Source organism: Manacus candei, unplaced genomic scaffold (assembly GCF_025592945.1).
Source record: "Manacus candei isolate 608988 ecotype Guabito, Panama unplaced genomic scaffold, ASM2559294v1 h1tg000047l, whole genome shotgun sequence".
Classification (NCBI taxonomy): domain Eukaryota; kingdom Metazoa; phylum Chordata; class Aves; order Passeriformes; family Pipridae; genus Manacus; species Manacus candei.
In genome coordinates, this window is record NW_026138095.1 from 9497714 (window position 1) to 9522794 (window position 25081).

Below are 25081 nucleotides of genomic sequence, written 5' to 3' on the forward strand. Positions count from 1 at the left end.
GCAGTGATGGGGAGTTTCTCCTCCATCTCCCACCAGAGATGTACTCAGCAGCAGCCTCGAGCCTGGGGGAGTTTGAGCAGGGATCTTTATGTCTCTGCAACAGATGGTGTTGCAACAGAAAGAGCACGTAATGAATCTCCTCACTTCCAGGAAGGAAGAAGGATGGTCTTGCCGTGCACGAAGGGAACCGGCAATTTCTTTCACTGAAAGATTTCCTCCTGCACAATCACATCATTTGATGAAAGAAATGCCAAGAATAATTCACTTCCTCGAGCAACTCTATTTATATTCTCACTGCGGTCACCGTCCTGCTCTCGCGCCCCTCGGCAGCCACGGGGCTCAGGTGGGCACAGTTTGGAGCTGAATATGTTCAACTCCAAACCATCAAAACCCGAATTTCCTGGGGGGTGGGTTAGGCAGGAGACAGGCAAAACCACCAGCTGCTGTCACAGTCCCTGGGATGCCTCCAGACCCTGAATGAACACCCCCACTGCCCCACATGGGGCTTTGGAACGGGGTAAGACCCCGGTATCCAACTCCAGCTACACGACTTTAACTGCAACCTAATCCACTTCCCTCCCGTAATACCTGCACATAAAGAGAATTTGCCAAGATTTATGGCCACAACACCCGCCCCTGCTGCCTCTCACCAGCCTCTGCTGCTTCCCTGCAAAAGCAGCTTGGGTTACCTCGGGATTCTCCAGGGGAAAAGCATAATTAGCAGCTCAGGAGTTTCAATGTCTATGTTGATGAGGGGGCTCATGGGGGGTTATTCTCAGGTTTTCTGATCACTTGTTGTTCGCTCTGAACTCTTTGGAAAGGTACCAGCTCCCTTCCCCCTCCCCAGACCTAACTGCTCTTATTATAGACTTCAAAAGGTCGGGGTGAAATCCTAGCTGGGCTGTGTTGAACAGACATACTGGTGGTGATGGTGTGGCCAGAGCACGGCCCTGGACCCCAGACTCCATGTAATGACTTCCCAGGAGCCCCCCACCCCCCGAAGGCAGCACAGCCTGGCAGCAGGACAGGCTTACGTGCATAGGTGAGGATTTGCAAAATCCGGCCTTAAAGGGGGACTAGTGGTTTAAGCTGCTTCTCTCAAGTGTATCCCAATTTTTGCCATAAATGGGCTCCTGCCCCAGCCAGCTGGAGCTCTGTGCTGCTTTCCTCAAGAGCCGGCTCTGGGAATTTTACTGACAACATCTTGGACAGTCGAGGCCATATTTTCATGATTGCTCAGCACCAGCAGGCAGGGCCAGGGGAGCCCCATTTCCCAGCACCCCAGGCTCAGGCAGAGCCATAGAGTGGATGGGGAAGGCGCTGATCCCCTCCAGGGACCGGGTGTGAAGCAGTACTGAAAAGGAGGATGGGTCTGTTGAGTTCTGAACCTCCCTAATATATATCCCCATGCAGACCCCAGGACCTGGAGAGAAGAGTCCAATAAAATCCCAAGTACTCATTTTGATGCCTTCTGATATGCCAACTCAGGAGCTCATTCCATCATTAAAAACAGACACAAACCCTGGATTCAAATTTATCCAATAACAGAAAACAGAAGGGATACATAGAGATGCAAAATGCTTAAAAGAATCACCAAAAATAATAACCCCTTTGGGGTCTTTTTAAGGAGTAAGAGGGGGAAAAGCCCAGCCCCAGGTCTTTGCAGGTAGATCTTGTGAGGAGCATGTGCCTGGACAATGCCATCCCTGAATGGTCCATCCATCAGGTGTCCACTGCACCTCACAGTGAGAGGACAGCCAGCCTGCCAAGGCTGTAGAACCTCTGTCAGCAGCTCTGCTGGGGTTCACCTGCTTTGGGTGTTATTTAACCCACGGCACAGCCCAACAAGCTCAGACTCCATACACCTCCTCCCCTCTGTGTGAGGTGAGGTGCCACAGGGCCACAGTGCTGCTGTTCCACCCCTGCACAGGGCAGTGACTTCCCTCCCATTTTACAGATGGGCAAACTGAGGCAGGCCAAGACATCTCCCCAGTCAACCCTCAAACTATTTCAGGTCTTTACTGAAGTACCTTGGAGTGTCCAAGCCCAGATCACTCACAAAGGCAGTGGCAAAGTACATGAGCACCAGAACGAGTCTTATACAATCTCAATGACCCCAACCCTGATCTCACCAGAATTTCCAGCATGCTCCTTCTCCCCCTTGCTCTTCCCCAGCAAAGAGACCTCCCTTCAATCACCGATAAACCCACCTCATCCTCCATCTCCCACGTTTCCTTGCCCACACCACCCAACCAAGGCATGCACTCTCTGTGCCAGGCTCAGCCCATCTCCAGCAGTTGTTTACAGTGAATTACCTGTGCTTTGGGGCCAAGACCACCTTTTGTTCCCTTTTTATACAGCACCTGGCCCTGGGAGCTCGGTATGGGAGGTGTCTGATTGCACAGCTAATAAATAAACAAGGGCCTTGATCCTCTTCAGCGTGTGGCTGTCCAAGGCTGCAATTTCCAGAGAAACTGCTGCAGGCTGCACTTGAAGCTGTTAGTAATTCAGATGTGTTTGGGAGATGAGATGTTCCCAGGGCAAGGAGAAGGTGCTGCTAAACCCGACGTTCCTACAGGCAGGCGTGCAGACAAACAGGGAGTGAAAACCCCAAACTGGCTCAAACTCCATGTCCAGCAGCACAAGCCACGTTCTGGGCCTGAACACAGGCAAAGACCTGGTGTTTCTTGCAGAGGCAGCAAGGATGGCTGGAGAAAGGTGGAGAGATGATCATTTAAAGGCAACTACTGCTACAGCACATCCCTTAGGCCAGGGGGTTTGACAAGGTCTTTCCTCCCAATGGCCACCTGGTCCTGCTCCACCTTCCACAAATTGTACTCACTGCCCTGACATCCCCCCTGGCATCATCCACGCACTCCTGCCCACCGTGCCTACACTCCCACCCTCCTTCCCATGCTTACACAGCACTCAGAGACTGTGCTGCTGAATTATGGTGACCTCAAACCCCCAGGACCTCCAGGCCATCCACTGCTGCAGGAGTGGCCTGACTCCTCCATCCCCAGCTCTGATTTCACCCAGATTTGAGGCACAGAGGATGGGAAACGGCACAAGGAGGGATGCAGCTGCTCACAGCTGCTGTAAGCACATCCCCTCCCAACAAACCTCCTTTCCTCCATCCCAGACCTCTTCAGCAACTGAGATGTTCTCTGTTCCCTTTGACTCAGAAACATCAGTGCCTGCCTAGATTACAAAGAAACAAGAAAAAAAAAAAAAGAAAGCCTCGGAGAAAAATCCCAAGAGGACATTAATTAGGAGCCAGAACTCCCCAGCTCTGGAAGCATCAGGGAGGAGCGATACTTAAACTCCCAACCTGACAGGGTAACTTTGAATCATCTTTCATCTTCCCCTGGATCGAGTGTGATCTAATGACATTAGCTTGGCTTCGCTCTACTGAAATTGGCATCGGTGCTACAGAGGCAGGGAGATTAAAACATACGAAATAAATGTTCCTGGGGTGACTGACAGTATAATGACATTCCAACAGGCAGCTCAATCAGCGCGAGACTAACAAAGGATCAGAGGGAACCAGTCAGATTCGCAGTATCACCCGCAAATACAGATATTTTCTTTTAATCCAGACATTTCTTTTACATGACTGGCTCAGCCCCTGTTCTCGGGAGTTTTCCCCAGGCTGTACAGCCGTGTTGGGGTGGGGGATGGCAGTTGAACTCTATTAAAGCCCGTGCTCACCTGCTATTGAACTCTGTCAGCTCAATAGCCTTGTTCAGGGCTGCAGCAGCGATCTCGGCGCTGAAGTCAATGCGAGCATTGTGGGCTGCCCCCTCCCTCCTTTTGTCCCTGTATGGAGAGGGGACTAAAAACCCAAACCAGAGAAAGCTCTTTTCGGCACTCACAACTCCCCTTGACATGCAACCCCCACACGGGCACACACGGAGGTGTCACACTCACCAAATTAACCCCCTCAGATGGTTGTTACAAAGTCAGCCCCTCGGCAGGACAGCTGCCCCTTACCCAGGGCTGGAAGAGCCGAGCCGTTATTCCACTCCATTTAATGGATAGTGCTTCCATGCACTGTGTGTCACCCAGTAGGTGACACCACTTGCTGTCATCAAGCCTGTGCCTCACGAGCCGCTGCCCTACAGGTACCACCAGCTGCTCCAGGAGCATCACCCTCCATCCTCACAGCAGCTGCTGCTGGAGCTGCTCTTTTGTTTCCAGGAGGAACCGTGGTTCCCCTCATGCCCAAAACCCTACAGTCACCCTGCCATGGTCCTGGTGTGGCATCCCAGTGACAGCCCACCTCCACGCTCCGGTGACAACGGCATCAGCTGCAGAGGGTGGCTGGATCTTCCAAGCCACAAGCCTGAGTCCCTGCAACAGCCACCAGGTTTTTGTTCCCTGGGACAGGGTTCTCTCCCCGCTGCTTCCTGCGGGCGCTGAAAGCCAACCCGAGTGTTTATACCTTGTAACGATGCTGTTTAGTCTGACTGCTGGGAAACAGCAGTGCACGTGAAACCTAAGCCTCTGATGCCAGAGATAAGGAATCGGGACCCCTGGCAAACATCTGGCCATTTCCCCGGCGCTGAACCCTCCTCAAAGATCACAGCGGACCCGTGGAGAGACACGGGGAGTTTTTTAAGTGAGTATTTTTAACAGGCTGGTAACTGGTGACCAGCGGGCTGACACCGCGGCTCTGCCACGGCACCGGGACCCCGTGTGTTAGTAAAGATTACTCATACAAGCAAAGCCAGCAAGATTAGGTCTCAAAGGAATAATCCCACACAAAGAATTCACTGTACCTCAGCCTCCACAGGGCTAATAAAAAAGGAAAAAAAAAAAAAAAAGATGAAACTCAGTACATCAAATACCAGAACAAACAAACTGCAGCTCATGTGCCAACTGCTAAAACATAATGATTGCACAAAGAGCGCTCGGGACAGCACCTCCAGTGAGTAAGAGCTGCAAGAGCAAGACCAAACCTCTGGAAAATTAAATCCCCTACATCAAGGGCTGTACTATGCCCTAAATGCCTGTGGCTCCTCCTCTGTCTAGGTCTGCACTCCTCGCTCAGGGACTGCTTCCAGAAGCGGGTCTATCCCACTGCCATCTGCTCCTCAAGGCTTCGAGAGCATCTTTGATAAATGAGTTTTTCTGCATATCCACCATAAATTGCAGTAGATGCCACCCCACAGCCATGTGTTTATTTTTCAAAGTCAAGGCTTGATTAGAGTTCTTGAGGTTTTTCAGATTCGTTTTTAACGTTTCCTCTCTGCTACAGGGTCAGCATGTGGAAATTGGATAAGCACAGACTAAAAATATAATTCTGTAGACAGCTTCAGCCCACACGAAAGGAAATCTTTCTTCTCGGAGAACCCACACTCTGCTGCCTGCAGAAACCCGTCGTGTTCCTGACACCGGCGGATACACAGGGAAGCTCATCCCTTCCACGTGTTAAGACTTTTATATAAACACTCGGACTGTCAGTACTATCCTACTCCACATTTCAATACCGTCACCACAAGCTGAGCCAAAATCATCATCTCCTCTCCGATAATAGCTGGGCTTAACACCAAAGTAAAACAAGCTCCAGGGGTACTCGAAGCCCTCTCCTTTTCGCTTGTTCATTCAAGAAAGCCACAAACACAGACACACTCCGAGAAAGAGCAGTGTCGCCCCCACCCCAACCAATCCCTTCCACAGGAATCTGCCAGGAGACGCTGCTCTGTTAACTTTAAAACACACAAGGAAAACATCTAAACAACATCAGTGAGAATCTTCTTGGCTTAAACATTTACTGGCTCGTTCGAAAAGGGGCACCTTTTATTTTGTTTAAAGCAACACAAATTCATTGAAAACCGAACCCCATCTACCTTTTTGCTCATTTCTCAGGCAAGGTGAGCGCGTGGGGTCACGCTCCTGGAACTGGCATTTTCGGTTACTCATTATTGGGATGCTGAAATATTTACATGGCAAGCAGGTTTTTTTCTCTGCACTGACTACAGGAAAGCGGCTTCTAACGGCTGCATCGCTGGGCTGGGGGTTGTGGGAGGTGACGATGCGATGGTTTGCAAGGGGAGGCAGCCGGGGCTGCGGGGCGGCTCGGCTGGGAGTCAGGTTTTGTAAAGCCCCTCTGCCCTGAGAAAAGTAGGGGAGCAGCAAGAGGTTGGAGGGGCCGTGTTCCTCTCCGGGAGGAGGTTACCTCTGCCTCAGCATCCCTGTGCATCCCCAGGGCGATGGGGCGCCCACCGCTCTTCCCATTGTGTGCGGGGTCCACCCCCGGGCGGCAGGGGGGCACCCCCGGAGGGACCCTGAATGGGACGGGAAGGCTGGGGGTGCGCTGGGCAGGGAGAGGAGAGTCGGGGAATTCAGGGATGGGGTGGCGGAGGAGAATGCGGGGAGAGACGGGCTGGGCGATTTGGGAGCGGGGACGGGAGGACGGGTGGAGCGAGGGGCTGGGGGGGAAGCGTGCCCGAGGAACTGGGGAACGGGCACGGGGGCTGAGGTGGGGGGGCGAGGCGGGGAGGATCGGGGGATGAGAAAAGGATCGGCGAGGGGTTTGCGGAGCGGGGACAGGGCTGCGGGTCCGGGAGCCGCGGGTGGGCGGCGGGTCCGGGCGGCCAGCGGGGGGCACTGCCGGCTCGGCCACGGCCCCATCCCCATTCCCGGCCCCATTCCCGTTCCCGATCCCATCCCCGGCCCGTCCCGTACCTGTACCAGGCGAGTCCCCGCTCGTAGTTGCGGTCGAAGAAGTGGGGCTCTGCGCCCACGGCGCGCACGTCGGGGTGCACCCGCAGGAACTCCAGCAGCGCCCGCGTCCCCCCTTTCTTGACGCCGATGATGATGGCCTGCGGCAGCCGCTTGCTGCCCTCGCCCAGCAGCAGGGTCAGGGTGCCGGCCGTGCCTCCCCCGCCGCCCGAGCCGCCGGCCCGGCTCCCGCCGCCCCCGCCCGGCACCTCCGCGCCCGGCGCCGCCTCCTGCCTTCGCCGCCGCTGCTTCAGCCGCTGCAGGAGCCGCTTGCGCCGCGCCGCTGCCGCCTGCCAGGGGGGCAGCTCGGCCGAGCCCCCCAGCAACCCTCCGCCGCCGCCCTCCTCCTCCTCCGAGGCGGCGCCCGCGGCGATGATGGGCCCGGGCAGCGTCTGGCAGCGGTCGGCCAGGCAGTAGAAGACGTAGAGGGACATGAGCAGGGAGCAGAGCATCACCAGGAACTTCTTGAAGATGCTGCGGGGCAGCGGCTCGGCGGCGGGGGGGGCCGCCGCGCTCACGGCCATGCTACCCCGAGGCGGCGGCCGGGCCGGGCCCTGGCCATGCTCCGCGGCCGCCCCCCGGCGCGGCCCCTCCGCGCTGCGCTCCGCGGGGCCGGGGGGCTGCGAGCTGCCGCATCCCCTGCGCGGGGGACCCGCCGCGGCCGCGCTTCAGGGGGGCATCCCCCGGCGGGGGGGAAAGGGGGGAGCGGGGGCGGGTTTGGGGGGAGCGCGGAGCCGCCCCCGCTGCCGCTCCGGGGGCTGGAGGGGGATGCGGGACCGGGGCTCGGCGCGGGGCTCCCACGTGCGGCGCCCGCCGCGGAAAAACTTCGGCGGAGACATCGCCGGGCTCGGGGCGGAGCGGGGAGGGCGGCGGGGCCAATGGCGCGGCGGGGGCGGGGGGCAGAGCCGCCCCCGGACCGGCCCCGGCAGCGCCGGGGGGGCGGACCCGCAGGGAAGGCGCTGCCGAGCCCTTGCGGGGCGAGCGGGGGTGTCCGGGAGGGTGTCCCAGGGGGTGCGGGGATGCTCTGGAAGCTCTCCCGGGAGAGGCGGGGGTGGCCGGGAGGCTGTCCCGGGGGTAGAAGAATGCGGGAATGTCCCTGAGCGTCTACCGGGGGGTGCGGGGATGCTCTGGAGGCTGTCCCGGAGGGTGTAGGGATCCCCTGAGGCTGTCCCGGGGGGGTGCGGGAATGCCTGGAAGGCTGTCCCGGTGTAGAAAGATGCGGAAATGTCCCCGAGGCTGTCGCCGAGGGTAGAGGGATGTGAGAGCCCCCTGGGAGGCTGTCCCAGGGGGTGCGGGGGTGGCCACGAGGTTGTTCTGTGAGTAGAGGGATGCGGGAGCCCCTCGGGAGGCTGTCCCAGGGGGTGCGGGGATACCCCGAGGCTCTCCCGCGGGTGCGGGATGCCCCGTAGGGCACAGAGAGCTTACAGAGCTAGCACAAAAGCTATCTGGGTTAGCTTTTCCCTCGGTGCTGTCCGCTTTCCAGCCCCAGCGGGAGCTCCCGCTGCCCGCGGACAGGCTCTTTTGGCAGCCGAGCTCGGCGGGACTTTTCCGTCCAGCGAGTGCTGTGTGTTCAGCCCCCGGTGTCCGTCTGACTGTGCTTTGTCCACCTGCCTGTGGATTTGATTTTTGAACTCCCCCCCTCAATCCTGCCGGACCTGAGAACAAATTCCCGATTTGCCCAGTGATCGCATCCACCCTTCCAGAGGCAAATACCTTCACATGGAGGAACGGTCCCTGTCAAACCCAGTGAGAGCACTGACAAGAGTGTAAAACACAGTCGTGGTATCACAGCTACACCGAGCTCTGCACTGAACACACGCAGGAAGACCTGGAATCAGCCTTTTCCCTGCTCTCTTGCACGAGTTGCCCTCAGGCTGGCTGCAGAGTCTGGCCCGCAGTTGGTAAGAAATATCTACAAACACAACACGATGTTGCTCTCGGAATTTGCTCTTCTCCTCTGAGAGTACATAAAATGTGGAAATAGCTCTCAGCTTCATGCCTCGCCTGCCTGATTCTACGGGCTTCATTATTTCATTGCCTGTGGGAATGCCCTTTTAATTTGAAATGTTTGTCATAGATTATAGAATTTTTAAACAAACTTGCACATGAAACACTTGACTTAGATTTTTTTTTTTTCCCTGCTGTTTGGTGTGGACCTAGCTGAGGAATTAAACTTCAACTGCTTGGAAATAAAGCTGGTGTATCCACAAATTATTCAATGAAAAGGAGAGGAAAAATTGCAATGAATTATAATCAGCCATCTGCAGAGCTGGCTGCCTAATAAAAATGTGTTTCCAAATAGTAAACAGGCCAAAATTAATAACAAATGTTATTTGCAATGAATTATTCTATTAGATCTTCTCCCAACTTTATGGCATTTTTCCTCTCTAAGAAAAGAAACTTATCTCGAATATATGAATTTCCAAACCCATACCCACCCCAGCTGCAACGCAGCCAGATCACTTTATCTAAAATTAGTGAGTGTGATTCCAGCTCCGTATGTTTGGTGACTTCAAGACACTGTAGCATTTCAGGTATTTCAATGCTCCAACATGTAAGTAGATGCCTGGTGTGTTTTACAAAAGGCTATAAGCAGGTTAGGCCCCCAACACCTCTAGGCAACTACTTACATCATTAGGAACCTAAGTGCCTTTATAAATCTGTGCTCTGATCCAGCTCAATGAAGTCAATGAAAAGAGTTTGCTGACATCAATGGGCTTTGGAGTGGGCCCTGCAGAAGGAGCAAGATCAATGCAAAGTGGTTTGACTTCTTTATGCTGGTTATTATGATACTTTTTTTTCCTTAGACACTTAGAACAATGCTACATTTTCTGTCTGAATAAATGGTCCTTCCAAATGGAGAAAACCAGAAAAGAGAAGTGAAATTGGTGTGAAAGAGCGTAGAGTGTGTATCTGCTGGGCTTGTATCACAGGTCTGCTGCTTGCAGCATTTTTCCTGGAAACATTGGTGAGAATCTCAGCTTTCCTTTAAAAAGTCACTAGTTGCCTAGGGAAAATGTGACCAGAGCCTATTTAAAAAGTTTCGGTGTCTAGAAAGCAATAAGCTAAATATATCCTTATTTAAAACAGCCCCACGATATTTAAGGCAAACTTGTGATTTTTTTTCAGACCCTGACTCATCGTTTCTGCCTGCTGGGGCTGAAAAGGGACCAGAGGCTCCAGAGCCAACAACAGCTCTCAGAGAAGGAAGGTGTCTTACACCTTAGAAAGGGCAATACAGGGAAATAGTGCATAGTTCCACCCCTCTGTACCCCACATTGCTGTAGGCTCTGTTAGTACAGCTGCAAATCTGAGATTCTTTCTCAGCAGACAGGTTTGGGCCTTATTTTTGGAAGAGTTTCTTTCGCTACAAAGACCATTTGACGAACATTGTACTATAAAGCCAGAAAAATTATGTGGCTGACGTCATGGCATCCAGCGCTGAGAACTTACACTTCTTATCTTTTTTAGCCCTGCTGCAAAAATAACCCTTCTCAGGGATAACTTAGAGGAGTTTTTATGTCTTAGAGCTTGGAGCAAAAGGTGCTTTTCATTTTACTCAGCCTCTTGCTCAGCTGACTTAACATTTTTAGCGCAGCCTCTTTTTTTTTTTCCCCCTTAAATTTGTGCCACGTTGATCGATCTGCCCATCTCAGAGCCTTTCCCTGCACCCATCACAGACCCAAAGCCTGGCAGCAGTGGGGTGCCTCGGGGTGCTGGGATCCCTGGGGCAGCTCTGCAGGCCGTGGTGGGCACATGGGTGTGTGGGGACCCTCCCTGGAGGGCTGGCAGGGCACAGGGGAGCGGGGCCACCCCGGCGTGCAGGGCTGTGCGTCGTACCCGTGACTCGGGGCTCCCTGGCACCAATCCTGCTGCTGGCATGGGCTCAGCCCCGGGATGGTCCTGGCAGGCTCTCCTCTGTGCTCCTGTTTGCACTTGCTCCTCGTCTCACTTGGTTGTTCCTTTCCCCTTTTACCTATTTCCTATTTTATTGTTGCTCCCCTCCTGCCTCCCCCCATGAATGCTCTGCTGCAAGAGTCATTCCGGGTGGTGCTTCTGAGAGTGATAGGGCTGGAGCCAAAATCCCCCTCCACCAGCACCACCAGCAAGGTTTCCCACTCCAAATGAGCTGGTTTGGGATGCCCTTCATGGGGGCACTGAATAAGCAAACCAGCTCACCAGGAGAGAGCCCTTTGGCGAACGAGTCTTCGAAGGCTTGAACTGAGCAACCCAAATCCTCTGTGGCTTTGGCAAACAGGAGCTGAAGGTTTTGCTTCCACCATCTATTTCTGGGTGCTTCCATACAATCAGGAGAGGGGAAAGCTTCCAGCTCGGATGCCTCGTGCACGCACAGCCTGCGCCGGCCCCGCTGGGACGGGCTGTATTTTTTCCCCTTTCCCAGTGACCCGTAGCACAGATGGGATCAGGGGTTAAACTGGGAGTATGGTGGAAAAGGGACCGGGGGAGCCCGAGGCTAGCACAGCTTAACAAGTGATTATGAGGTCTGAAGGCAAAGGGAACCGCTGCCTGTCAGGAAGCTGCTGCCGAAGAAAACATCCCATTGTAGGGGGGAGATGGAGTATGGGACAGAGGGGAGAGGAACAGATTGATCACCGAGGGGCGATGTGACCCCGCATGGGCTCCTACAACAAAAGCCCCTTCATCCAAAATGAATAGGAACAATGGCTAATGGGGACAGGCCAGCAGTGGCCCAGGATCTGAGAGCCTGAGGAGAGGGAGGAGGCGATGGCGGGTCCTGTTCTACCCAAATCCTCTATTGAGCTCAGTAATCTCCTGGGCTTTCCCCAGCTCGAAATCACACAGAAAGTTCAAGGACTTTTTGCCTTCAGATTGTAGGGACACGGATTGTCCTGGAGAGCTGGAGAGGTGTGCAGGGGGGGGTCAGCTGCTGGGAAGTGCCCTGGAGCAGGGCTGGGGTGCCCTGGGATGTCCCCAGCAGTGGTGGCAGCAGCACTGTGGCTGCTGGCCTTGTCCTGGTGCTCGCTGGCTCCTGAGTGGGTTCCAACTCTACTGAGCTTTTTGGGGCAGAGTGTGGATGCACAGATTCTGACACAGAGAGGTCTCAGCTGAATGCTCCTAAATAATTATAAAAGGAATTGTGATCTTCCTCTTATGGGGTCAACAGGGCCTCCTTAGGTGCAGCATGTGCTGAGGGAGTGCAGGGCAGTGGTGGAGCCATGAGGGCACTGGGAATGGGAGTTGCATCCCCATGGAGCATCACTACAGGGGCTGAGCAGGCAGAGATGGGTGCTGGAGATGTGTTGGAGAGCTGAGCACTGTCTCCAGTGGTGGGGGTTTTGTTGAAAAGATATCTTGAAATATTGAGCCAGAGACAGGATGCTGATTTTATTTCTAATAATTCTGGGGTTTTTTTTTAAGAACAAGAGTATCCACAGGAAATATCATATAGCCCAGGGAAAAAAAAAAAATTAAAAAAAAGTTTTAAGGGAGTATTTTCACCCTGTACTCACATAACTTGACAAAATTACCTGGCCTGTTGCAGAACTTGCAATGCCTGTGCCCAAAAAGCAGCAGACTTGGAAGCAGAAAGAGGATGAAATCTGAGTCCTGCTTTGGCTGAGGCAGGAGGCCACGTCACTCTGTACCTCATGCCTGGCATGGCACTGTGTCCACCTTGTACCTGATACCTCCTGCCCAGCAGGGATGGAGAACAGGCCAACTTGATTAGGGAGCTGGCACAAGACCTGAGGACATCTGGGAGGCCTCGGGTGGGGAGCATGAATTAATAAGAACCGGTAAGAGGAGGAGGCTGAATGGGATTCAGAGCCCCGGCGGGAGCTCGGCGCTGGGAGCCACGGTGCCCAACTGCTGCAGGCAGGGTCCTGATTTCTGGACCTGCCCTTCCCAAGGCAGCCATCCTGCTCAGGGTGATGCCTCTGCCATACAGGAGGGCAGAGCACGGGGGCAGCTCGTTGGTGGCTCAGCCTCCTGTGCTTCCCAACTCCACAGCGAGCTGTGGACCCCCAGGGCCAGCAGGATCAAGCCTCTCCCCTCTTTACTGAAGCCACAGCTCCCAGTTGTGGGTTTGGTGACCTATCACTGCTCCAGGCTGCTGTGATGGTGGGACAGGCTGGGACACAGCAGAGTCAGGGTGAAGCTGGCAGCCTCAATGCTTTGCTGTGATGCTCAGCTCGGTGCCTGCTCCCCCCAGCAACTTCTGCAGCCCACCAAGGGACCAGGGATCCCACCAGGGGCAGGCCCAGAGGAGGAACAGCCCATGGGCCTCAGCCAATGGCACTTACTGCAACCAGTGAGCTCAGGGGGCTGTCACCACATCTGTTTGATGCCTCAGCCAGCTGACACACAAAGGCACTTGGGTCAGCATACCCTATGGGCAAGCAACCACCCATCCTGGATGTATAAAGGAGGATCTTTGCACCATGATAATCCCCTCTGTGGAACCCAAGAGCAGGCAAGGACCCCTTTACCCCAGGCACGGCAGTTCCACGGGGCCATGGTGGGAATTGCTTGGCTGCAAAGGGCTGTGAGACTGAAAAGCAAGTGCATGGAGAGGTCTGAGAGCCACACTGAGGGTCTGAGTGGTACAATGAGGGGTCTGGGGAACAATGAGAGGTCTGGGTGCTGCACTGAGAGGTTTGGAGGCAACACTGAGAGATCTGGGTGCTTCACTGAGGGGTCTGCAGGCAGCAACGAGGGGTCTGGATGCCACATTGAGGGGTCTGGGTGCTCACTGAGAGCTCTAGGAGCTACACTGAGGGATTTGGGTGCTCATTGAGGGGTCTGGGTGCTGCACTGAGGGGGCTGAGAACTACACTGAGAGGTCTAGGAGCCACACTGAGGGGTCTGAATGCTCACTGAGGGGTCTGGGTGCTCACTGAGGGGTCTGGGTGCTCACTGAGGGGTCTGGGAGCTGAGCCCAGCTCTCACCTTGGCTTTTATCGGATGGAGGAAGGCACCATGCCATTCTGTGGACATCCACCCCTCCCCTGGCAGCAAGGGGCTGTGGGAAGAGGTGGATTGCCAGCTGGAGAGCCAGGAGAGGCAGCAGGGGTGGGGATGCTCTGTGCTCAGCACAAACCCACACACAGGGAAGCCGCACATCAGAAACAACCTGTTACACTCCAGTGCTTATGCACGAGCAGCTCTCATCCATGGAAAAAACACTCGGAGCAGCCCAGCACTGGGCACATCCTGAGGTGTCTATGCCTGCAGTGCTGGACACCCTAAGCAGTGGGATGTTGCTGGGCTGGCAGCCCAGGATGATGAACACCTCCCCAGCATTCCCAACAGCCCTCAGCCACTGCAGGCAAATATTTACAAGAGCTCTCCAAGGGAAACCCATAAACTGCTCCCTGGTATAGCTTCCTGAGGATCACTCCAGACAGCTATATTAGCTGGAACATGAAGTAGTTACACTCCTGCTGCTCTTCCAGTGCTTTTGAAACAGATACTTGTCTCTTTTATTACCTTTGTTTGTGTCTCGTTTTATTTGTGCTCTGCGTGCTTCCTTGTGCTGGGTTTGATATGGTTGTGAGTGGCTATGGGTTGGAACAACAATAAATATCTTCCAGGCCTTTTGGGCTTTTTAATATCATCCTCTATTAAAAAAAAAAAAAAAGAAAAAAGAAGAAAAAAAAAAGAAAAAAGATCCAAACCAGGCAATGGAAACAATACTGGGAAAATTAAATCCTAAATCTGCATTTATGGTTCTACATTAAACACACAGGGAAGGCTGGCTACTGTTGATAAAACTTTTTGTTTCTGTTAAAAATGTGCTTTTGGGGAAAGTGGCATGTTTTATGGGTAAGGGTTGGCTTTGATGAAGATACATACTTGGTAAGGTTTTCCCAGACCGGGATGGACACACCATTTGGAGAAAATGATCCCAGTGACTGGACTGGGGACCAGGTGCACCCTGTGAGAGCTGCCCACACTCACATCCAGGTTCACTTTGTCCCTCCATAAAATGCCTTGTCTCTTTGGGAAAGCTCAGACAAGCAGCTCTGAAGTTAAAGGGAAGTCTTTTAATTGACTTTATTGGATATCAGGCAACGCTTGGAGAGCACTGAAGGCTGAATCAGTCTCCCAAAAGGCTGGAAAAAAAGAGCCAGAGATCCACCAGTGAAGGGCTGGGTGCAAAGCCTGTGAGCTCCTCCCTTCACAGCAGGTTTTAAGGAATAATTTGTCCTCTGTACAGAAATGGTACATGTGTGGGTTGAACGTGGAGGCACTGATTTGATTCTCACGCCTTGCTCTTTCCATGTGATCCCTTTGGAATATCTCCCTCCCTCAGAAGGGCTGAAACCACAGCTGGAAACAAGAGGACCTGATCCAGAGCCCCAAGGTGCTCCTGGGGTGTTTGAGACACCTGGAAACCACCAGAACCACAGGCAGAGAGGGGCAGTGATGCACCTCCAGCACATCAAATCCCGGGGTGCCCACTCCTCTGGAGACCCTGCCCTGCTGCTCCCACTGCTCTGTCCCAGCTGAGAGGAGCTGGTGACAGCTCCTCTTCTTGGCTTTTCTGGGCTGAAGAGAGCACTTTAAAAGGAAGCAGAGCAGTAACATAGCATTAGTTCCTGCTGGAAGGGGGAATGAGATGCACATTCCTGCCTTGTATGGGAAATTTGGCCTCCTTGCATCACCCTGGGAGTTTGGGCTGAATATTGTATTCTTAGCACCCCATCCTCAGACAGGCTGTGCTCCTGCCAGGCTGTGCTAAAACCTGCTGCCAGCCCATGCTAAAACCCACGGAGATGGTTGGGCTTCAGCAGAGGGTGAAGTCACGCCTGGAGAACTCGCTGGGGCTTCGAAGCTGGGCTGGGGGTGGCTGAGCAGTGGCAAAAGCCACCTTAAACCCGCCCAAAAAACCCCTGGGAGGGGAAAACTGCCCTGCTGTGTGTTTGGCAGTGTGTCCACACCCCCCTGTCGGTGTGTGCAGGGGGATTCACACCTGCACATGGATGAGCCCATCGCTCCACTGGGATGAAGTCTGGATATGAACAGAGCAAGGTGTGACTTGTGGCCCTGAGAACCAGTCCTAAGTGAGCACTGGAGGGGCTTGGAGGCAGTCCCAGGACTGAGCTGTTGTCAAGTTGGGAGCACAGCATCCCAGTGTCATTTTAGGCCTAATTTGCATGTAGAGCACAGTGCTGAGTGTGTAATTACTGAGCTGCATAGGCAGCCGTCAGCCCGGCTGTTTCCAAACATGATCTTTAGTGCTTCATGGAACACAAGCAGACACTTTCCCTCAACACAGCTGCCTGGGAGGCTTGGCTAAGGGAAGTAGAGGGGCTGGGGGGAAGTTGGACAGGTCCACCTGACCAGCCTCAGCTGGACATGCCCTGGGAGATGCAGTCACCTCCTCTAGGCAGGGAAGAGGCCTGAGAGCAACAGGTTAGTCTGGATGTGTCACCATTGATGGTTTTTCTTGGCCTCCACATCTGCCATGGGCTAACCAGGTCTGCCATTCTCTGCCCCTTCCCAGTCACCAGGCTCCCTCTTCCCACTGTCTCTACTCCCTTCCTGGCCTCCACATTCACCCAGGGGCCCTTGTCTCCCTGCTGGGGTGTGTCAGAGGCACCTGCAGCACTGTGCTGGGAGGGCTCAGGCAGGAAAAGCTCATTCTTGAGGTTCCCCTTCGTGGTGTGAGCTTGTGTCCCAGCTCAGAGGTACCCACATAGATACAGAAGGGAAAAGTGAAGCTCAGGGTCCAGTGTGTGTGTGTGCAAAGGGATGCTCCTGCCTGTGTGTGAACATCTGTGCTGCATGCACAGGAGTGCAGGGGGATGTGTATGCAGCTTTGTGGGGGGCACCTACATGTTTGCACTTCGTGAGCCCTGTGCATCTGCATTTCATGTGTGTGTTCAGGCGTCTCTCTGCATGGATGTTCACAGAAAAAGGGCCTCATGCTCATTTAAGACACATCTATGTCTGGGTGGGCGTCCCATGCCAACAGACAGCAGAGTTCTGCAATTCCAGAGCCATGATGAGCAACAGCAGAGTAAACAGAGCATCATCCCATATCTGTGTCACTGTGGGGTTTCTTCTTCCACCAGCCTGGTTCCCCCATCCCGTGTGCTGAAGGGGGCAGTGGGGAGGGGGGTGACGGGCACCCTGTGCTCCTTCAGGGTCAGCCAGAGCATGGGCTGTGCTTTCCACCCGCCTGGCTCTTTGCACCAATGGATTTTTCTTCTTTCCATCTGTTAATATCAACAAAACCTGCCAGGGCACCTCATCACCGGGGCTCCCCCAGAGCAGACACCACATACTTGGAGCATGCAGTCAGCTTTTCCAGCCAGTCCTCACGGCCGGCGTAAACCGACTAAGCACCGTCAGAAACCACTTTATAAACTGAGGGCGGGAAGGGGGTGATTGATGTCTCCACACTGGACATGACACAGCTTCTACACTTCCCTGTATTTATAATATTTGTGTATTGCCCCTACCTCAAAGCCTGACAGGGCCGGGCCCATTCACTTAGAGATGCGAATTTGGCACAGCCTGACATAAACTCCATCTCTTCGGGCCACCAAGGGAGAGCTATTGTTATAAACTTTCTCCCCCCCCACACCCTCCTTGGCCCCTCTTTTCCCCCCATTCCAGTCACATTATTTCTTTACAAGCCAACAAGAACAGAACCAAATGTTTCACATCTGTTCTCGCCCGTCCGGCCATTTGCATGAGAATCGCGGTCGGTGTTTCAATGAGCACAGCTCGCTGGCCAGCAATGGGGACAGGGACAGCCACCACCAGCCCCTCGTGCTCCTGCCAGATGTCCTGGCTCTGCACAAAGGAGACGGACCCAGGGCATTAACAAATCACCTTCTTTTGGGATCTGATCACTCCAGAGATATGTCGGGTGATTTTCCTTTCTGGATGGTGTTGGATGAGCCCCACCCTTGGGTCAACCCTAGGGATATGTCAGGGGATTTTCCTCTCTGGATGGAGTTGTGGAGCTGATCCTCACCCTTGGGCAACCCTTTGGAACCTCCTGTTTAAGGGATTTGGTGGTGGTGTTCTAGTTTTCCAACATCACCATCATGAAGGGAAGGTGATGCACCAGCCAGGCTAAAGGCAGGGACATGTTTTGTTTACTTTGGTAATTTTAATGGTAGATCTTCTCTGGTGACCTGGCACCATTGGGAAAGATCCTTGAAAAGTTTCACAGGGAGTTCCCATTTGAAAAAAAAACCAAAATCCAAGCACAAAATCTCCGTTAATCTGCTCTTTTTCTGCTTGCCAAAAGCATCTTCCTCCCTACCTGCTCTTCCCCTGCATCCCTTGCCCTGCCCTTCTCCAGCTCTGTTTGGCTCCTGCCCCTGCCCTGAGCTGGAGGTGAGACTCAGAGATGTGATTTTTGGAAGCTGTTTTTTCTCTGGGCCTTATGAGCTGCTGGTTGACTGACACAGGAATGGCTGAAAGACTTAAGTTGTCAACATGAGCTGACAAAAATGCCTTGGAAATTCCAGCAGGGAACCGTAGCACGGAAACCCTTCTGCACCATCCACCTCCCCATTTAGTGGATGCTCTTAACTCTCAAAACCACGGGATTCTCCCAGGAAAATTAACATGTAAAGAGAAGTTTTAAAGGCATGGTGGACCACAGGGCCTCTCAGGTTAGAGGCTGTGGTTGTGACCTCCAAGCAGCTCTGTACAGCCCTGGCTTGGGAGATGTTGGGTGGTTTGGTGCTTTCAGCTCTGCTGGGCCACTTGTGCATGTGAAAGGCTTCAAGGTTGGAATCGTGCTCCAAAATGAAGATTATTCCAGGGGGTAGTTACTGGGTACAGCCTGTTGGGTCTGTGCATGGGGCTGTCCCACCTCAGGATGGTAAGCTGATATCCATGTGCTGGCATCCCAGCCCTACCTGTGCAGCTCACAGTCCTTCCCATGAGCTGGGAATCACCCCGTGGGGATATCTGGGAAAGGCAGGGTGGCCTCACGGGAGCAGGCATCTGCCAGGGTCATGATCCCCAGCTGCAACATCCTCCTTTGGGCCTGTCCAAGCATTTAACTGTTTTTTTTGAGGAATCTCAACCACAAAGGCAAGACAGATTGTGTATCGATCCAGCTCCCTGCAGTCAATAGCTGCAAACCACCCACAGCCGTGGCAGGAGCCTGATCGGTGTCACTGAGAGGGGCTGGGCTGGGGGACAGCTGTGTTTGAGGGGCAGCAATGCCCCATGAGACACCATGTGCCACAAAGCCCTCCCTGGCTCAACCCCAGCCCCATCAGGGTGGGCTGGATGCAGTTGGCCCAACTGAGCCCACTTTGTGCCCACCTCGACCTCCTCTGTCTGCTCTGCACAGCAGTGGTGGAACAAACAGCAGCTGAGGGACTGGCCTGGTGCTGTTCCCCCAGCCCAGACCCTGCCCTCAGCTGCAGCCAAGCCCCAGCAGCCCTGGGTGATGCCCTGGGCCAAGGCAGGGAACAGAGCACAGGCAGCCCCAGCCCCTGCCAGTTCAGGGGTGCTGCAGCAGAGATGGGTGCCCTCAGCACCCCCAGGACATCTCCACCAGTGTGGCCATGGCCTGGGCACAGGGGATGGAGCACACCCCCAGCTTTCCTGCCAACATGCAGAGCTGCCCATCCCTGGACTGCTGAGGCTCCAAAGAACCATCAGAGCCTGGGATGTGCTGCAGGACGTTGGGGGTGGTGCAGATTTCCTGCTTGGATATCATCTCCATAGGGTACAGTGGAACCAGTGAGTCAGAGCAAATCCCTGGGGATTCAGAGCACTGTGAGCACTCCCACACTTCCATATTCCATGTCTGAAGGGCAGCCTCAGGAAAGCCAAGCATTCCACTCATGTTCAACTGTAAGATGTGGGACAGGAGGGCAATTGGCATTGGCTCCACAGGCTTTGTAGCAGGGAAGGAGAAAGTTTTGGAAGAGAGCATATGCTGCTGGCTGTGCCAGTGAAAGGGGACAGTGCAGGGGTGCAGGTCACCTCCTTGTCACATCTCTCCCAAGGTTTCTCCATCCAGCACAGGGATCAAGGTGTCACTGCCATCAGCAGAGCCCGCTCTGCTCCACAGGCTGGGTGTCCCTGGCAGATGTGGGTGTGCAGCAGGGACAAGGACAAGGCTTTCTGTCCCAGCTCAAATGCAAAGGGGAGTGAAAACAGAGTACACCGAGGCAGCAGATGAGTTTTGGGGGACTGCTGGTGTGTGGCACCTGTGGCCAGAGGCAGGACCTTCCCAGCACATCCCTCAGCTGTGCCTTTCACTCCCTGGCTGGGCCACTGCTGCGAGACACACGCTGACCTTTAGGGACCAAGTATTTTTTCAGGCTGCTGCCTGATGGGCCAAGGGTCTGGAATGCACAGGGGGATCCCTTTGAAGCTGACATTTCTCATCGAGCTGTGTTTTCTGCCTTTTGCTGGAGAGATGTGTTCAGAAAGGCTCATCTGTGCTTCCATGGGCAATTCCCATGAAGAAGAACAACATGGGCATTTCCACCAGTGCCTCAGAGCTTGGGGTAAGTGCTTTTGCAGTTGGGGCTCTGTGGTCTCACCTGACCATTCAGAGTTTATTTTGATATAATCACAGAATAGTTTGAGTTGAAAGGGAACTTTCAAAAATCATCTAGTCCAACCTCCGTGCCACGGGCAGGAACACCCTCCACTAGCCCAGGTTGCTCCGAGTCCTGTCCAGCCTGGCCTTGGACACTTCCAGGGATGTGGCAGCCACAGCTTCTCTGGGCAACCTGTGCCAGTGCATCATCACCCTCAGTTTGCCATGATGCAGCTCGGGCATTTGGAGAGAGGAGGCTGGGGAGGGTGATGAGCCTGCAGTTGTCATGGGTCCTTACCTCCCTCTGGAAACAGCCTGTGCCTTTCCCTTGCCAAGAAAACAGCTCCATCCCCCCACCTGCCCCAGTCCTTTCTCTTTCAGATGGTCTGCATTTCAGAAACCCTCCTTTTCTTAAAATAAAACCAGCAGAGGCAGCTGCAATAGTCACCTACTCCATATTCATGCTGATGGTGATGCCTTGCGTGGCTTCATGGTACCCAAACTCCCCTTTCTTGAGCATCCAGTGAGAGTAGGTACATCAGACTGGAAGGTGCTGAATATCACAGTGAGGTCTGAATTCATGTTAAACAAATAAATAAGGTGGGTTCGTTGTAAGAGATGCTGGAGAGAGGATGTGCAGTATGTACTTGTGAGCACAAGAGGGAGAGCAAGGAAGGAAGAGAGTTCATGAAGGACAGGGACGAAGGAAATGGACTTGATACCTGTTTGTAAACTGGGTCAAGATTAATAATGATTTGGGTAGTCTTGGCTCTGGGCCCAATCCTACAGGTTTTGCAAAAGCATATAAAGAAAAGCAATTTCTGCCTGGAAGAATGAGCTCTGATTGACAGAGTCTTCACTTTACACATGCCCTGAGCCCAATTTCCACCTGCACAGAACCAACTGCATGAGTGAGGATTCACAGGCTCCGAGCTCAGCAGGTTAAGCCAAAGCTCTGGTTTAATCCTACTTGTGCCAGTCAAGGTAAGTCTTACCCAAGGAATAAAAAAACAACAAACCAAACCCCCCAAACCTGTGAGGTGTCTATTTTTATTTCACTGCTTTATACTCTATCTGCTTTGCTCTGCCATTCCCTCTCATCGTTGTATCTGAGCAGACATGGAAATGAATGGCACCAATGGTTTAAGTGATTTAAGAGAAGTGATACAAAAAAAAAAAAAAAGGAGATAAACTGAATTCTGGGGTTGGCATTTTGCAAGACCAGCTTAGCATTTGCTTCCTGGACACAAGGTTGAGTAGCTGAGCAAAAAATCTTGCAGGAGTCCTCTAGGAAAGAGGGAGTGATGGTGGAAACAGGACCAGTGCCCGGCATGGGGGCACAAACCCGGTCCCAGGGCAGCATTCCTGAGGCAGTGGAGTCCTGGAGAGCCTGATGAGAGGTTTTGAGAGCTATTTAGCAACACTGAATTGGGACTTGAAGCAGAATTAATTGAGCTCAAATTGCATCCTCCCAGCAATCCTCTAATCTGCTGCAGCAGGAGGATAATGACATCCCGAGAAACCGGCTTCAAATATTGAAACTTGCCGAGTTTTAATAAACAGGCTGCTTAAAGAGAGGATTAATACTTGCATATAAAATATCGTCATTTCAAGACTTATTCTCATATGGGAGCCTTTTGCTTCCAAAAGGAGGGGGATCTCAAGAGAATTTGTGAGCTACACGCACTCAAACACACACACACACATGATTATGCACCCAAAAGCACACGGAACCAAGCTGCTGTCATGTTCCCAAATTACTTTTCCTAAATTGTGTTTATTAGTCCCAGGCAGTTCTTAGCATGCAGGAAGTTTAATAAAAGCTCCTTTCAAGCAAAGACCTCAAAATGCTCTGGAAAGAGCAACAAATCAAATGTCACATCATCCCAGGTGACACGGGGACAGCGCTGCAGCCTCTGAGAAATGAGTGGTGGGTGGCATACACAGAGCAGCCCAGGAACAGAAGCACCTCTGAGTCTCACCCTCTCCCTCTTCATTTCATGTCTCCCATTTGCTGAGATCTCTGTCACTTGGAGAGAATTGAGAAAACGGGATTTTTGCAGGAACCCTTTTGGGAATACACCCTGTTTTCCATGTCCATGTGTGGCACGGTGGGCTTTCAGGATTGCTGTTCAATCTGACAGCAAATGGGTTGGATTCCTGGAAAATATCCATCTGCCCTCCCCATTCCATGGCTCCTGTTTGGGTTCAGCTGGCTGAAAACGCCAAATGCCTTAATGCCAAGTGGCTCCCTTTGCACTCCTGCCTGCACCTTGGAGCAGTGCTCCTCTCCACAGCTTCCCTGCATCTCCTCACATCTCCCTCTCTCCTTAGGCTCCTGTGCTAATCTAATAAAATGGAGCACAAGTTCTCCACCAAGTCTTATCCATCACCCTCAATTTACATTTTATTACCGTGGGTATCCAGAGCAAAGCAAATAAACTGTAGCTGTTCTCTCTGTTGCTGTCAATAATATTGTCGCTGCCGCCGACCCAATTAGAAGCATTTGTCTGCCCTCAGTAATAAGCTCAGAGGTCTCTGTCTTTCACCGGGTGGTTCACAGGCTGCTGTGAAATATTTATGAATGATCTTGGGTGACATCTGTTTGCTATTTTGCTGGAGATGTTCCCAGTGAGTGGCTGACCTGGGGAGCACATGTTGGTTCTGGCAGCGTGGGCACCAGGTGAGCCCTGGCTGGTGGATCAGCACAAAAATAAACCAAACCAGAGCTCATCTGCTCCATCCTCGAGTGGGTCCTGGTTGCTGCCTTGCAGGATGGCCCTGGGCTGGTCCAGCCACGTGAGAGGCATCACCTGGGATGATGTGTCTCAGGCTCAGCAGGCAGCACTGGGTGTACCAGTGTTCCAGCCCGTCCTGGGGCTGGTTTCCTTCACACAAAAGTGCTTTTGACTATCTCTCTTCATCAGATGCTCCTGGGAGGAGGGGAAACTTTGTCCCAGAAGCAAATACTTGAAGGATGAGCTACTAGAGGTTTGGGCAAGGCAGTGAAATACCATGGCCAAGCACCAAAGTGTCTGTGCCAGGAATGAGAGCTATTCTGCTGACACAATTTTGTGCCCCATGTTCCCGGATGCAGTGACCTGGGTGAGGGCAGGGGGTGCTTGGACCATGCACCTGTAGGAACTGGACCCGCTGCTGGGGCTGGCACAGGACAGGCTGAGCAGGGAGCAGCTGTGGGGATGTTGCACCTCCACAGAGCTCAGCCAAGTCACCTTGGCCAAATCCCCGTGACCACAGGGAGAAAGTCTCCATAGCAAATCAGAAATGCCCCAAAATGTCATTGTGATTGTCCAAGCGCTGCCACTTAGAGAGGATCCAGCTCATCTTGTTTTAAGCAATTACCTGAGGCCTCTAAGTAGGTATTTATTGTCCTGGCCTTCCCTCAGTGCCTGCAGTGAGTGATTTGCACCTAAATCTGTGCCTGAGATGGGATGTGCACTCTGGAAATGCCTGTTTCTCTTTGGGGAGCTGTGCTTCCCACAGCTTCCCCAGGGTACCCCAAACCCCAGGATCCACAGCATCCCACATAGCTTGTCAATGTTGTTAGAGAGCTGGTGACTATTCAAAAGCTTCCTCCCCATGCTTTGGTGGCCTATCCATCAGGAGATGTCTGGCTGGCAGGATCCCCCCATGGTGCTGCCTCAACTCTCAGCAGTGTTGTGGGGAGGAGAGGAGGGCATTGGGGAGGTGGATGCTCTGCCTGGAGGGGCAGGATGTGCCCCAAGGGCTCACAGGACTAAGGGGCTGCCCAGCAGGGAGGCTGGCTGGGCATGTGGATGGATAAAACCCCAGTAAATCCCCCAAATTACACCCTTCTCACTGCAAGGAGAAAACAGAGGCTGGGCTGAAGCTGTAATTTGCACAGGAATAGCTGAGCAGTTATATTTATGTGATGTCATGAGTCTGAGTGCAGCTTGTTCCCCACAGCTCTTGGTACCACCAGCACTCTCTCCTGACACCCCATCCACGCTCCATCCAAGCCTCCAGCCCACCCTCAAACCTTCCCTGAGGTCACGCTGGAGCTGTCAGCAGCAATACTCATTAGGAGGGGAGTTAGTGACAGAGATGACATGCTGGTGACACTCTGGGAGAGTTGTCAGCTTGTCACGAGATACCCCTGTCACCACCATGCCTTGGAGAGGTGTTTTCCTGCAGGATAAGCCCTGGCAGACCCTGTGACACTGCAAGTGTAGGGGTGGTGTGGGGGTACTACTATGAGACATGCCAAGGGCCCTGGGGTGAGTTGGTGTCAGAGTCAGGACTGGGATCAGCTCTGGGGACCTTGGATAGGGGCAGCCCCACCACCATGGGACACAGAGAGCCATGAAGGGCAATTTCCCCTGGCAATATAAAGCCCAGGGTCTTTCTGTTAATCTCAACCATCATTTGCATCTCAAGGGTAGAAGGAGCTAATGGACAATGCTGGACCTGGGATCAAGTGAAATGACCCACCAGGAGGTGCCCATCTGGCTGTTCCTAGGACTGAATCCCCCGTGGGAACCACAGAACCTCTTGGTTACAGACCTGCCTGAAGCACTTCCCATTTTTCTACCCAGGGCTATGCTGTTAAAGATGCTCCTTCCCTCATTCCTGAGCTCTGGTTATCCACAGATGAGGTTTAGGCTTTGATGGTCCCAGGGACTTGTGTAGATCCTGTCTGTGTGTGGGGGCTTTATCTGGAAAGTTTCTGGTGATGTTTCTGAGGACTTTATGTTTTGAGCACCCACCCCTGCCAGCTCTTCAAGTGTCATTCAAAAAGTCAGGAACGGTGGAATAAAAAGAGCAAAGAAGAGAGTCTTTCCAGCAGTGCCACTC

At 53.3% G+C, this 25081-nt stretch overlaps 1 protein-coding gene across 1 annotated transcript in view; it reads right to left on the reverse strand.

The window, feature by feature from the left end:
- Positions 1-7266, reverse strand: part of LOC127475576 (heparan sulfate glucosamine 3-O-sulfotransferase 3A1-like) — a 33799-nt gene extending 26533 nt beyond the window's left edge. The window contains exon 1 of the mRNA XM_051797537.1: positions 6691-7266. Coding sequence (XP_051653497.1) covers positions 6691-7250 — 560 coding nt within the window. The 5' untranslated portion in view covers positions 7251-7266. The remainder of the gene's footprint in view (positions 1-6690) is intronic.
- Positions 7267-25081: the final 17815 nt, after the last annotated feature.